The following is a 13,875-nucleotide window of genomic DNA, read 5'->3' as shown; positions in this document are numbered from 1 at the left end:
CAAATGAGCACTTCTTCCTGGGATTTTCATAACATGTGTTAGAATACACGTGGATATACCTGAAACCACTAGACTTTTTTCTAAAGCCTTTTTGTTATTTCAAAATCAGTCAGTCTCAGGATGCTGCGTATTCATTTTGCACTAATATGTCATTAGTGTAAAATGAACTAGATGCACAGATAGATCATTTCACTACTTTTAAGTTTTATTTTCTAATATCTAGTCTATTTATCTTATATTTTGCCAGCCCTTTTTGCAGTGTAATAACTGCAGAACCAGAAATGGAACCAACTGCAGTGTCGTGGGGGCATAACAACAAAAAGCTCCACGTATTCTCCTCCTGGCTTCGTAGTACACACGGCTAAGTTCTCAACAACCAATAAGAACGAAGGAGAAAGTAAGTGTAGTCACCCTCTCAGAGGTCCTACATCAGAGTAATGGAAGTGTGCAGGCCAAAATTTGCTGTGATGCTGGAATTTAAACAGTTTCAACGTGCTTAGATGGAAATGACAGCTTCCGCATCATTGCAGGCTTTATTTTAAGATGTGTAGCGAAGTCTGAGGATGGCAGTTTCAAAAGCAATCCTTTGAATGTCTCTTCTGAGGTTTTCTTCTGTTTGGTGCTCCAAAACAGAGATATTAGTGTGAGAACATCATTAAAAAGTCACATTTGCTTCATCGGGACCTTGGTTTGTGTTGTATTACACAAGCAATAACTACTCTTTACACTTGCATGACAGTTCTAAATGTTAAAAAGTGATTTAACTCACTAGTACATTAGACTTCTGAGTTCTTTCTCTACTTCAGCTATAAAGTTATACATAATCCACTTATACAGTATACAGACAACACTTACTGTATGTGCAGCTCTCATAAGAGACCAAAATAAATGAGGACATTTTTCCTTCCCATGCAGACACCACCCTGTAACATGCTATCTACTTCCTGTCAGATATGATCCGAGACAGCGCAAATGAAGGCTCATCATTACTAATGCATGTGTTTGCTGTGGGTCACTGACTCCAGACTGCCGAGGTTGTGTGCTCTGGAGGGCCTTTTGGGAGTGGGTGGAAGATGGAAATCTCATTATCAAGCAAGCAGACGGTCTCTGTGAACGGCATGCTCCAAACCTTTGTTTGAATCCTTGCAGAAGAGTGTGAGGTTGCGAAATCAGTCAACTGTCAGGAGGTCTTTGAAGCATGTTTGGTATGTAGAGCAAAAGGGGGTGTGGTGGTCGGCCCGCTATGCTTGACCTCAGCTCTTTTAGCCCTGTTGTCTGCATATGTGTGCGGGCTCAGCAGTGGAGGCGGGACCTGAATGGACATTAGTGTAATGACTTAATGGGATAGGGCCTGCACACAAACATGCATCCGAGTCTCGAGAGGCTGCCTCTGAAAAATGTATTCACGTTAAGTATAATTAGGAACCCTATTTCCTACAGTAGCAAATACATGCTTGGTGTTTACTATGAATAATATGCCACTGCAGTTGATTGCTCATCATAGCAAGTAATGATGGCAAAAATAGAACATGTTATTATGACGCCGTCTAGTGGTCGCATCCCCAACGGCATATTTCTGTTGATAATAACATTACATAACAGGTTGATCCTCCTGGTCAAATGAATGGCAGGTGTACATAAATCTAAATAAAGTCAGATTAGGATTCATTTTAATTATGCCTTTTCCAGTTTTCTGACCTATAAATGGATTTAGAATGTTGAATTCTCGTGTTAAACGACGCCAAAGTTTCAGATAATGAGGTTTGTGCATTTGGAAATGAGCCCTGAAAGAAGTTTGGGATGGCTCAAAACGCTTGATTTCAAAAGGTGCGGTAAAACTGTTCCTTTGTGATGTCACAGAGGGGCGGACTTCCTAATGTGGTTCATAGTTAGTAAGCACTTTGGGTGGGTATGCCCGGAAGCGGGCTGTGGGTGGAATAAATTAAAACAGACTGTTTTGGCAGGAAGCACAAAGCAAAGGAAATACAGCTGGAATAGGTGCAGATTCTGAAAAAAATGTTTTCTGTACGGTTATTGCTTGTAGCTGCTCTATAGGAGTCCACGAACGAAATATTAGCATAATAGATCCCCTTTAGAAGAAACCATCAAGTAAAGGAAGAAAAAGGTTCAGTTACTTTGTTGAAGTTTGACTCAAGTACTGTAAAAGTAAAAGGGCTGATCTGAAAAAATACTCAAGTAAAAGTAAAGAAAAAAAATCACGACTTACAGTAATCATCAATACAGTAATCAGGCCAGTAACCATTTCAAATTAATACCCTCCAATTATTTTATTGCGGGTATGCTGGAGCCTATCCCAGCTGTCTTGGGGTGAGAGGCGGGGTACACCCTGGACTGGTGGCCAGCCAATCACAGGGCACATATAGACAAACAACCATTCACACTCACATTCATACCTATGGACAATTTGGAGTGGCCAATTAACCTAGCATGTTTTTGGAATGTGGGAGGAAACTGGAGTACCCGGAGAAAACCCACGCATGCACGGGGAGAACATGCAAACTCCACACAGAGATGGGAGAGGGTGGAATCGAACCCTGTGTCACTTATGTATTTAACATTATTAATGTGCATCAAAATGGTTTTCTAATACATATAGCAAAAAAAGCATAGCCTGTGTACATGGTATTCAGCATGGTATACACAAAAGCTGGGGATGTTGTTACCCCGTTTTGCACCATTTATTCTATTATTGTAGTTATAATAATTTATTGTTTATTTATAATCATTAGAATTAATTGATTGTGAAATTAAACGTGTCTTGAGGCTGCATACTATCTTCTACATCACTACCTGTCTTCAACCAGCGGAGGCGCTGTTGGTAATTGCAGTTTGTTCGTTGTTGAAAGAGGCCCCAACTAACATAATGGCAACATAAACAGCAATTCATTCAACAGCATTCAGTGTTTTTTTTCTTGTGAGAGACACTTTTCCTAAATAAAAATGGCCAAGAGGTAGTCGTTTTTGTATAATTTATTTTCATAGCTTATTTCAACCCAAGCAAACCAAAAGGCTTGTTTTACCAAAACACCAACAAAATGCTGGTATCTTCTTCCTCGTGTTCTCACATTATTAACAGAAATCAGGCTTACAGGCGCCTGACGCAGCCTCGTGGGGGCTACCCGGTGCCAGCGGCCATGGCGCTGTTGACCCCTCGTCTCTTCTTTGGAAAGCCCGGCATGTACAGAGTAACGTGTCACATGGGCGTCATCCAAGTGATGTATTTCAAGTGCAACCTAAATCCGCAAATGCAACATGCCACCACTCTCAGTCATCACAGATCATCATCATCCTGCGAAAGCCATTTGTTGGAAGGATCTAGTCCAGTTAAAGAGGAAAAGCATATCATCCAATCCAATGAACGCAGCTAAAGACACTCAGGTGTCTCCAGGATTGGCTGAAAGAGGACAACACACTGAGCACCTCCCACATGGGGTGAGCGGCGGCTTAGCGTGAGCCTGATTAAAGCATTGTAGCAGGTGCCTGCAACATGTTAGTGGAGACGTGTACCCACTCAAACTGATGCATGGACATAGATCTTCTTCTGTGAGTATACCATATTCATTCATTAGATGCCTTGCAACGGCTGCTATTTAATCATGCATGGCTGGAGTCTACTATAGTACAGTAGTAGTAGGATAGTTTCTAGATGGGAATTGAATATTATGTCCATTATTGTGGTTGTAGGTCATGTAGGAGTGTAGTATGTACATCACACACAGCTGTTTGGAATATTTTGGCTAATAAGGTAACCACTCTTGTAAACCACAAAATAAAATATATAGCCATGAAATAAGTAACTAAATTTAACTAAATTCAATAATAATTTATTAGAAATGAGTTTCAAATATTTATAATATAATTATTACGGCTATAGATTATAGATGCACTGCATTATATGACTATTTCTCGTGAACCTCGTATGACACGGTAGGATTTGGTTTTCAACCAGCACGTGCAAGGCATGGGGGGGGCCTCAACCACCTGCCCCTTTAGCACTTTTTGTCAAAGTCTTTCTGTGTGTGAGCGTGTGTGTGAAAATGTGCCCTTTGAACTTTGACCCCCGACCCCTCCAAAGGTTTGCACGGCCTTGGTTTTCGTCAAAAAATATGTTTGACTTTTCAAACATTGCCTCGATGATCGTATGTCCAAACAGCGCTCAAACAAAGCACGTCTATGAAGAATGGATAGTGGCTCTTTGGGACGCTACAGATACATTTTGGTCAGGGAATCATTTACTCACCTTTCTTGTGTGTGTGTGAATGATGAACAACTCAGTTTCTGTCTCCTTTCTTTCCACGAATAAACACAGTCCGCCCTGCACTGAGGCATTCAAGTGCCCTGCGTATTTCTGTGTGAGACAGTCTGTACTTTTTTCATTGAATACGGCAGCAAAATAAGCCACTCTAGTGCCAAAGACAGTGGAAAGTGTCAGAATTTGGATAAAAATGTGAGAAATACTATTGAAATGAAGAAATAATTTATAGCAAAGTGGGATGGTAGCATGTCATGGAAAGGTGCATAGGTTTCAAAGGGAACGGTTTAAGGGAGACACATAACAGGAAGTGAGCCAGGCCAGGGTGTGGAATGATTCTACTGTATTTGCTGCTTAAGTTTACAATGCGGTTTACGTAAGCAAGTATAAAGGTCCAACCGTCGGCTATTTAAAGTTAAGTTTTTAATGGACTAGAGTGAAAATGTAAAACATTGTTGGATTTGGATTGTTCAATAAACGCCATGAATATACCAGCAATACTGCATAGCCTGGTATGTTGAATGAAAACAAAAAGGAAAAATAACATATAAAAGAGACAAAAAAAACAGCTAGCAACACGGTATGTGTTAGCAACCATCCGGCAGGACGCACTACCATGACTCAAAGGTGGACTATGGTATCCTGGTACCCATGAAGTCCAGGCCAATACTCCATCAGAAATAGTATGCAGCGTAAACCTCACAGAATGTACGTAGCCCCACAGGCGTACAAGTTATATCTGCTCATGTATACTTTATATTAATAAATAGAAATACATATACAATAAACATTCAAAACACTGGCCGATGAAAAATAGGGCACCATTTGTAGACACGCTCTTATTCTTGTTGATTATTATGTTTATGTACAAATCACACCGTACCACTAAATGTATTCGGATTGCACATGAAGCAATATAGATTTATTTAGTACTTTTTCCTCATTCATTAGTGTATGAAAACTAACAGAAACACTAGAAAACGAATATATGGGTCAACTTGTTCAACACATGGAAAGCAGGCTGCCCTAGACTGGCTTGAGCAGATTACACACAGCCTGAACAGATGCATTGGAGTGAAAGATCCAGGGGATGGTGGGGCGGGGGGTCTGGGTCCCCAGACCTCAGACACCTGCTGTGTGTACTACATGACCGAATGGACCTAAAATACCCTTTGTCCTACATATCCTACAATATGTGCACATGCTGGATGTGATTCATATTTTTGTCATCTATGACATCATATCTTATGTTCTACATTTAAAGGGGACCTGTTCCACTTTTCTGACCTATACGTAAATGTTGTTAGAATGTTGTATTCTCCTGTTAAGTGATGTCAAAGTTGAATCAAATGAGGTTAGTGCATTTGGAACTGAGCACTGAAATAAGTTTGGTAGGGCTCTGAACGCTTGGTTTCAGAGTTTTTTCTAACACCGGCTCCTTGTGACATCACAGTGGGACGGACTTCCTTATATGGGTGTGCCTCGGTACAAGCTATTTGCTGTACAAGCTGAGTGTCACCAATCAGCGGAGTGGGCGTGCCTGGAGTATTTTTTTTTTAAATAGTACTTTTTCCTTAAATCCATGACTTTTTTCACAATGAATGTAATTTATTTTAATTTATGTTTGAATAATTCTGGCAAAGTTCTGACATTTTAAATACTGTTACCATTGGTGGGGATTTTCTTGTGGAACTCAATGAATGATCTTCTGTCGCCAGGTACCGCTTGCAGAGAAAATGGTGGCCGTTGTGCACACCCTGCTCACCTCACGACAGCATGTTCAATCTGATGAGCAACTGCTGCACTTGGTTCTCCAAAATCCAAGAGCCAATCAGGTATGGTGTGTGATTATACAATATAAAATGTGCACTGTAATATGATTTCTGGTCATTGGTGATTGGCTTCTAACACTGAAAATGTTGCACGTTTCCAGGCGAGTGACCATTCTTGTGGTTGGTCTTGACAAAGCAGGAAAGACGTCTTCCATTCGAGGGCTGCTCAGAGGTAGATAATTACAACCCCGTAGTGGTACCAATTGTTATTATTGGGTGTATAAAAAGGACACTATTGGGGTGCAGCATCTATTCCAGCGGAGGCCATTATTTAAGGAAATACTGCATGTGTATAATTATAATCTCCCTGTTGTGGAAATACTGAATGCACATGTATTTCCTTGTCCATCTCTTCTAGTGCCCCACGCTGTGGAAGGTGGCCCCACCCAGGGCTGTGTAAGGAATGAGCTGAGAGTGGAAAACTACCTGGTCACTCTGCTGGATGTTGGGGGGTCAGCTGAGTCGCAGGGGGCCTGGAGGGATTACTACGGAGAAGCACACGGGATCATCTTTGTGGTTGACTCCTGTGACCGAGCCAGGATGAAGGAGGCCAAAGACATCCTTGCTGACCTGCTCAGGCAACCTAGAATTGCAGGGAAACCCATCCTAGTGTAAGTCAGTACTGTATTCCGTGATTAGCATGAAGGCCACACAGTCAGGCGATCGGAAAACATTCCAAAAAAAATACGTTAGGTTCATTGGCCACTCCAAATTGTCCATAGGTATGAATGTGAGTGTGAATGGTTGTTTGTCTACTATATGTGCCCTGTGATTGGCTGGCCACCAGTCCAGGGTGTACCCCGCCTCTTGCCCGAAGACGGCTGGGATAGGCTCCAGCATATCTGTGACCCGAGTGAGGATGAGCCGCATAGAAAATTGACGGCTGGAACGTGTATGGTCAGTTGTAATGAACATAACAATGTGAATACTGTCCTCTAGTGGCTGGCTCCTGTACTTGCATAACCTGCTAAATGAAGTCAATTTAGCTTTGTGTCATGTATGAGAGATGAAAGTTCCATCATCCAGTTTCTATGCCTTGGATGTGAATTTGGAGTCGCAAATTGGAATGTGGGGGGAAATGGGAGTACCTGGAGTACTCTACACGGAGATGCGAACCCAAGTCTTCCGGATTTCCTGGCCAACATGCTAACCACTCGGCCAACATGCTAACCACTCGTCCACCATACGGCCGAGGGATGAAAGTCGATCGGAGTTAATGTATTTGGCACATATTTTAAGGGAAGTATCATTATGTGTTTATTTGCCATTTTATTTGCCAAATTATTGTATGTGTGTATTAACATTTTGCAGAAATATTTATTATATTTTATGTACATATGTATTCATATACAGTAATACTTTTTAATTCTATGTTCAATCTTAAATTTATCATATTTGATGGTTAATAATAGTTATTCTGATGATATTTATATTTATGATAACAATACTATTTATTATTATCATTACCATCTCTATTACTGATTTATTATAATGGCATTAATTCATAATAATAAGAATGATATACAAAGTGGCCAAGTGGTTAGCATGTTGGTCACACAGTCAGGAGATTGTAAGACCTGGGTTCGAATCTACGCTTGGGTATTTCATGTTCTTCGCATGCGTGCGTGGGTTTCCTCCCACATTCCAAAAACATGCTAGGTTAATTGGCCACTCCAAATTGTCCATAGGTATGAATGTGAGTGTGAATGGTTGTTTGTCTATATGTGCCCTGTGATTGGCTGGCCACCAGTCCAGGGTGTACCCTGGGATCGGCTCCAGCATACCCCTGCCACCCTTGTGAGGAAAAAAGTGGCATAGAAAATGAATGGATGGAATAGTACAAAACATATATTGTTATTATCGTTATTATTATTATTTATTTTCTCCTTTTTAACTTACTTTAGCAACTTTAAAAAAATGTGTGCCTTATTGTCTTCTTTTCAGCTTGGCCAACAAACAAGACAAAATGAACGCCCTCCTGGGAAGTGAGCTGATCGAGATGCTTTCTTTGGAGAAGCTGGTCAACCAGAGCCGCTCCCTGTGCCATATAGTAAGTGTCACACTAATACGAGCCAATAACCCATCTCATCGTTAAACTTGTACCAAACCATTATTCATGACCCCCCACGCAGGAGCCTTGTTCAGCCTTAATGGACCTACGGCGGTGGTCAGACAGAAAGACACTACGTGGTCTTCGTTGGCTGCTGCGAGCCATCTGTCTGGATTACCCGGAGCTGTGCACCCGTGTGGCCCAGGACAGCAAGAGGCCTCTGGAGCCCCGAGAAAGGAAGGGCAAAGCAGAGAGAATGCGGAGCAAAAACAAGAGTGAACGGTGGGGATGCTAACGTTGGTACATGTGCACACTGTAATGAGATCCAATGAGACTTTGTTTGATTGAAGAGATGAGAGCCTCTGTCCAATGATTGCCTGCTTCCAATTAACACCACATCCTCATTGTGTTTTAGGTGTAGGTAGGTAGGTAGGAGGGTAGGTAGGTAGGTAGGTAGGTAGGTAGGTGGGGGGTGGGTGGATGGATAGGTAGCTAGGGAGGTAGGTAGATTCTTTATTCATCCCCATGGGGAAATTTACATAGGTAGGTAAATATAGTATAGGTATATACTTAACTATAGGTAAATACTTCAACTCTGCAGCTATAATTAGAGGCAAGGCTATAATTATGATTATTGTATTGTGTTAAACTACCACAATTCGGCATTAGATATTTATTTGGGGTAATTGTTAATCTCTTGGACAGTGTCAGAAACGAAGGTTGAATTTTTGCTACAGATTGGACCTCATTAGATTGTGCACTAATTAATCTTGGACACTATGGAAGTGTGTAATGGTATTAATCCACCCGTGTGCACCCTGCAGAATGCGAGCCAGCAAGTCTGACCTCCGCCAGGCTCATAGGCCTAAGGACAAAGAAAAGACGACCAAAGGGGAAGGAAAGCTGCAGCCCATTCGAAACATACTACAAAAGGTAAATAAGGGATGTACCTTTTATAGTACTGTCATATACTGTCGGAATATGTTGCAATCATATAGGAGAGCACAATGAAGAAGCAGCTGAAGAAGTCCACCAGGAGGAAGAGAAGCTTGGCTAAAGCCGATGAAGAAAAACAAGCTGAAGCAGCAGGCGGTAAGCAGGACAAAGAGGTGGCAAACGAGGGCGAACACGAGCCTGCCGAACATCCAGACAAATCCAGCAGCACCCTCACCCCCCCGAATAATAAGGGCAGATGTAAACGCAAGGGTAAGGTGAAGGAGGAGACTCCGGATGTACCCGACTTGCCTCATGACCACAAGAAGCCGCTCAGAGGTAAGAAGAGCTTGTAAAAGTAACTTTAGGCATACCTGCCCAGTCTGCTGAGATCCACCACAAGAGACTGGAGAGTTCTAAGGATGCTGTCTGTGCAGCCAAGAGGAAAAAGAAGAAGGTTTCCAAAGTTAAAAGGAGGAACAAGATCAACACAGAGGGAACGTCAGCAGCTTCCTCTCAGCCTGTTGACCTTTCTGCAACATTTGGTGAGCCTCATCCATCCACATTTTACTGGGGGTGGGCAATACTGCAAATTATGCTTTGGAATCAATACCAAGCAAATATAAGGCCAGTATTGCTGATACCAATACTGAAAGCGATGCTTGTTTTCCGAGATCATTGAATCATTGATTTCATAATGTGTTGATTATGATTAGAAGCACAATTTAAAACAAATGATTGAAGGCAAATCTACAGATCCTTGAATAATAATAATAAACACAACGGTGACAATAGGGCCTTCGCACACATGTGATGATAATGATGATGAATTTGTCCCTGATAGATCTTTACCGAAAAGCCATACTGGCTCTGAAGGAACGTCAGGAACAGAGTCTGAAGGAACGTCAGGAACAGCGTCTGAAGGAACGTCAGGATCAGGGCCAATGACACAAAAGTCCTATGGTCGCCAAAATGGACACTAGAGACATGTTTGAATGTTGTACTCATTATTGTTGGACACAGGACATGCCGTCATATAGTGAAGGTACATGTTTAATTCCTAATGATAATCAGTCTAAATGATATGTAAAAAAGCCACATTTTTTGTTTTAGGCAGTTTGTATCTGTATTTTTTATGTGTGTCTTTTCTATAAAACCCTTTCAACATTTCCCTATAATGCACTCAAGTAAAGAGAACAATTTAAATTGTACAATTGTAATAAACTCGTCTTTTTGACACAATAAATGACACACTGTAAATTCTACTGTACACTTTGTATGTCGGCAGTACAGGTAGGCCCCTCCCCTCAGGAAATACTGTAAAACAGGTTGCTGTCCCTTTAAGGAGCTGCGCGCGCTCCGGCGGAAGACAAGGGAGCAGGCTGAAGAGCAGGGATCACTATTTGGCAAGACACCGCCTCCCATTCATTTGTAACGGGACGCCATTACTATCATCATTATTTTCTGTCAAACAAAATGCCTTCGCCAAGGACAGTTACCATTGTGGCGCTGTCCTTCGCCCTCGGCTTGTTCTTCGTCTTCATGGGCACCATCAAGCTGACGCCGAGGCTCAGCAAAGACGCGTACAGTGAAATGGTGAGTGGATCCCCGCTAACATGTCTGCTTGGGATGGGAGAGAGAGGTACTGGGGGAAGCCATTGTTCTTGTTCACAATGTGTAGAGATGCTGACCTCAATTCCAATCTAACCGCTAAATACCCGCGTAAATGATCTTTTAGGCCACGGTTATCTCCTCCAAATTACCCCCCACAGGTAGCAAAAAACAACTAAATCCTCACTAATTGCGTAAACGGGATACTCATCATGTATGGTAACTAATAGTATATCTTAATGTACTTGCTACCAATAGTATGCAATCACAAATCAGTTAAAATGGAGCTGCAGCATGGCTAAAATCACCAACGACTAATAGCTCATCATTTTTACTTCAGCAATTCACGCATCCGCCAATCGTTAGACTGGATAAGCACTAAATGTGAACATTTCAATCCTGTTTGTTCATTTAATTGAGTTGTAGAGGATTGTCCTGTGCTTTAATATGTGTGTGTGTGGGGGGCTGCATACAATGGCGGCGGGCTCATTCCATCCAATTCTACAAGATGCACCTGCTAAAGCTCAATTCTCCTGCAGTGATGCCTTCCCTTATTTTAGCCCATAAGTGGGAATATGCTCCAAATGACACTACTGGGCATTTTTTGGCAGTCCACTCATTTTCACACTGGTGTTACTATATTAGAATTACTATTTGGGAATAACTGCAATGAAGTGCACTGTACTGCAAAACAAATCTATCCTTTCAATAGCAAATGTTGAAACGAAAATTCACAGGCTGCTAAAATCATTTTTTTTTACAACAGAGGGAAACGTTGCATTAGAAACATCCGTAAGCTCCCACACATTCTACAAAATTTTTGCATATCCAATATGTGGGGTAAAATTATGGATCAGATTTAGTGGTTTTGACACAGTACGTACATGGAAGAAGAATGCTGAGTACTGATATTATTTATCCATGAATTAATTCATGTATTACCACCCTATTTAAGGAAATTGACCGTGTCTGTTATCAGGTATCCTGAATGAATCAAAGTAAAATTGTTAACTAAAAACAGTGTCTATCATTTATCCTTAATGTAAGTATTATTCATCATATATTGTTATTCAGTCTACAGTGTTGCTGTCAATTTTTATTCCTGTAATAATTCCTTTCAATATTGGATACGTTGAATAATTTTGTCTGTCAACTCCACTGTTACACATTCCTTATTATTTTTCTTATTTAGAAAATTGTACTAATGAAACATTAAACACAGGAAGTGGACAGACTATCGGTAGTTTCTGAGACATGGAGAAGGGTTAGGATTAGAGATGCTCCGGTCAAGGTGTTATACTGCCGTTTCTGAAAAGGATCATCTATTAATAAAATCGTCCAATACCGATCACAGAGATTAAATGTAAGTTTTTTAAAATTTATTTATGATGAGTGGTATTGTGTTATAGGAGTGCTGTATAAGGGGGAAAGGTCAGGACAAAAAAAAAGTCTTTTGACTGATGATTGCAAACTCGCCATAGCCAGTCAAGTGTTTTTGCCGTCTGCAACATTTGTATCACTCTCACAAGTGGCAGGTAATTTCCACACAGCGAACATGATTGTTTTGGGTTTGGCATGGCTCGTTACAGGCTGCATGCTGCAATAGTATGAGCCACAGGTAATCGGTTTTGTCATCAGCGTTGAAAGGCATTATGCTGATCACATGCTTTTTCATGGAAATCGGCTGATATTGATTGGTGGCCGATCGATTGGAGCATCCCTAGTCAGTACTAATTAAGATGTGCTTCTTCCTACTCCTTTTCAGGCATGTTGAATTGTGCAAGTGGAAACACAAAGTTCTTTGTAAAGCATGTTTGAAGTAAACTAAACCATTAACCCTACTGTAACTTTCTATACTAGTAGTATCATACACACCTAAAATGTTTCTTTCCCTTTCAGAAAAGGGCATACAAAAGCTATGCCAAAGCATTACCGGGCCTGAAAAAGATCGGCATCAGCTCTGTGTTGCTGCGTAAGATCATCGGCTCCCTGGAGGTGGGGTGTGGTGTGGTGCTCACCCTGGTGCCCGGCAGGCCGAAGGACGTGGCCAACTTTCTGCTGCTGCTCGTTATGCTAGCCGTGCTTTTCTTCCACCAGCTTGTAGGCGACCCCCTAAAGCGCTACGCCCACGCTCTTGTCTTCGGCATCCTGCTCACTTGTCGGCTCCTCATCGCTCGTCAAAGTGAGGATCGGCCTGAGAGGGAGGAGAGCAGGGAGGAGCAGCAGCCGCAGCATCAGCAGCATGTCAACGACCAGGAGAAGAACAAGGTCAAGCAGTCTTAGGGAAGGAAAACTGCAGTGATTTTTTTTTACACTTGGAACTGGTCATGATCCTCTACTATGGACAGTCATTCCTGTGGATGTGAGCTCATTTCATTGCCACACTTGCTTTAATTCCTAAACATATTTAATTTATACGCTGCATTTTTTAGAGCCATTTGTAGTGTGCATTTTGTGCAGGCTGGCTGAGGTTACAAATTGAACCAATTACAGCATGTTTTTTTCAATGGAAATTAGCATAAAACAAATACTCACACACTGTATCGTTCATGACATATCCACATCATCAGATACAATATTAGAAGACTGCGTTAGAATACAGTCTCAGTCAACATACAGTCCTATTTTCCCCTCTCATTTTTAGTATTTGTGGAACTGTGCATGAACATGTTCCCAAAGTAATGACAATTATCCTCTTTGGTTGTCTCCGTGATATTGGAATACAACACTTCTGTCTTTGATTGCCTGTTACAGTTGTCAGTTACATGTCTGTTTAGAAAATGATGTCTTAAAGGTTCCCTGTAAGATGAGCATTCTGTTGGGGGGTGAGGGGTGTTGTTTTGAAATGTTTTATTTCTCTAAATCCTAAAATAAAGTTAAAAAAAACCTGATGACCTGTTTTTCCTTGAATTGATCTTTCAGTGCCATGATTTTAGAAAAGATTTCCGACAGGACTTTGAGAGGGGCAAAAGTAGCCTTCTATAAATACACTTGAAATGAAAAATGAGTTCTGACAGAAGTGTGTCAGAAGATGCTGCAAAAGCAATCTAAATGCAGCACAGTACAAAGGGTTGCCCATTTTTAGCATCCAGAACCAGAATTGATTCCACGCTGGAAAGGTTATTTAAGTCAATAATTCTAAGTTTGTAGTTTATTGAAATTTGGCAAAAATACAC

General features: G+C 41.3%; 2 protein-coding genes across 2 annotated transcripts; both read left to right on the top strand.

Moving 5' to 3' along the window:
* The first annotated feature begins 3,492 nt into the window (after positions 1–3,492).
* On the top strand, positions 3,493–10,344 carry arl13a (ADP-ribosylation factor-like 13A). The gene is made up of 10 exons (XM_058075460.1): positions 3,493–3,564; positions 5,992–6,108; positions 6,207–6,277; positions 6,464–6,716; positions 8,050–8,155; positions 8,238–8,437; positions 8,980–9,088; positions 9,154–9,427; positions 9,526–9,633; positions 9,933–10,344. Exons 1-10 carry the CDS (start codon positions 3,545–3,547, stop codon positions 10,034–10,036), a joined length of 1,362 nt encoding a protein of 453 aa, XP_057931443.1. The 5' UTR covers positions 3,493–3,544; the 3' UTR covers positions 10,037–10,344.
* A 103-nt stretch (positions 10,345–10,447) lies between these two features.
* tmem35 (transmembrane protein 35) lies at positions 10,448–13,590 on the top strand. Its single transcript, XM_058076592.1, has 2 exons — positions 10,448–10,684; positions 12,599–13,590. The coding sequence occupies exons 1-2, from the start codon at positions 10,565–10,567 to the stop codon at positions 12,980–12,982; spliced, it is 504 nt and encodes a 167-aa protein (XP_057932575.1). The 5' UTR covers positions 10,448–10,564; the 3' UTR covers positions 12,983–13,590.
* Positions 13,591–13,875: the final 285 nt, after the last annotated feature.

Source organism: Doryrhamphus excisus, chromosome 6, assembly GCF_030265055.1.
Source record: "Doryrhamphus excisus isolate RoL2022-K1 chromosome 6, RoL_Dexc_1.0, whole genome shotgun sequence".
Taxonomy (NCBI): domain Eukaryota; kingdom Metazoa; phylum Chordata; class Actinopteri; order Syngnathiformes; family Syngnathidae; genus Doryrhamphus; species Doryrhamphus excisus.
The sequence above is the reverse complement of the archived record's forward strand: the minus strand, read 5'-3'. Positions and strand labels throughout refer to the sequence as shown.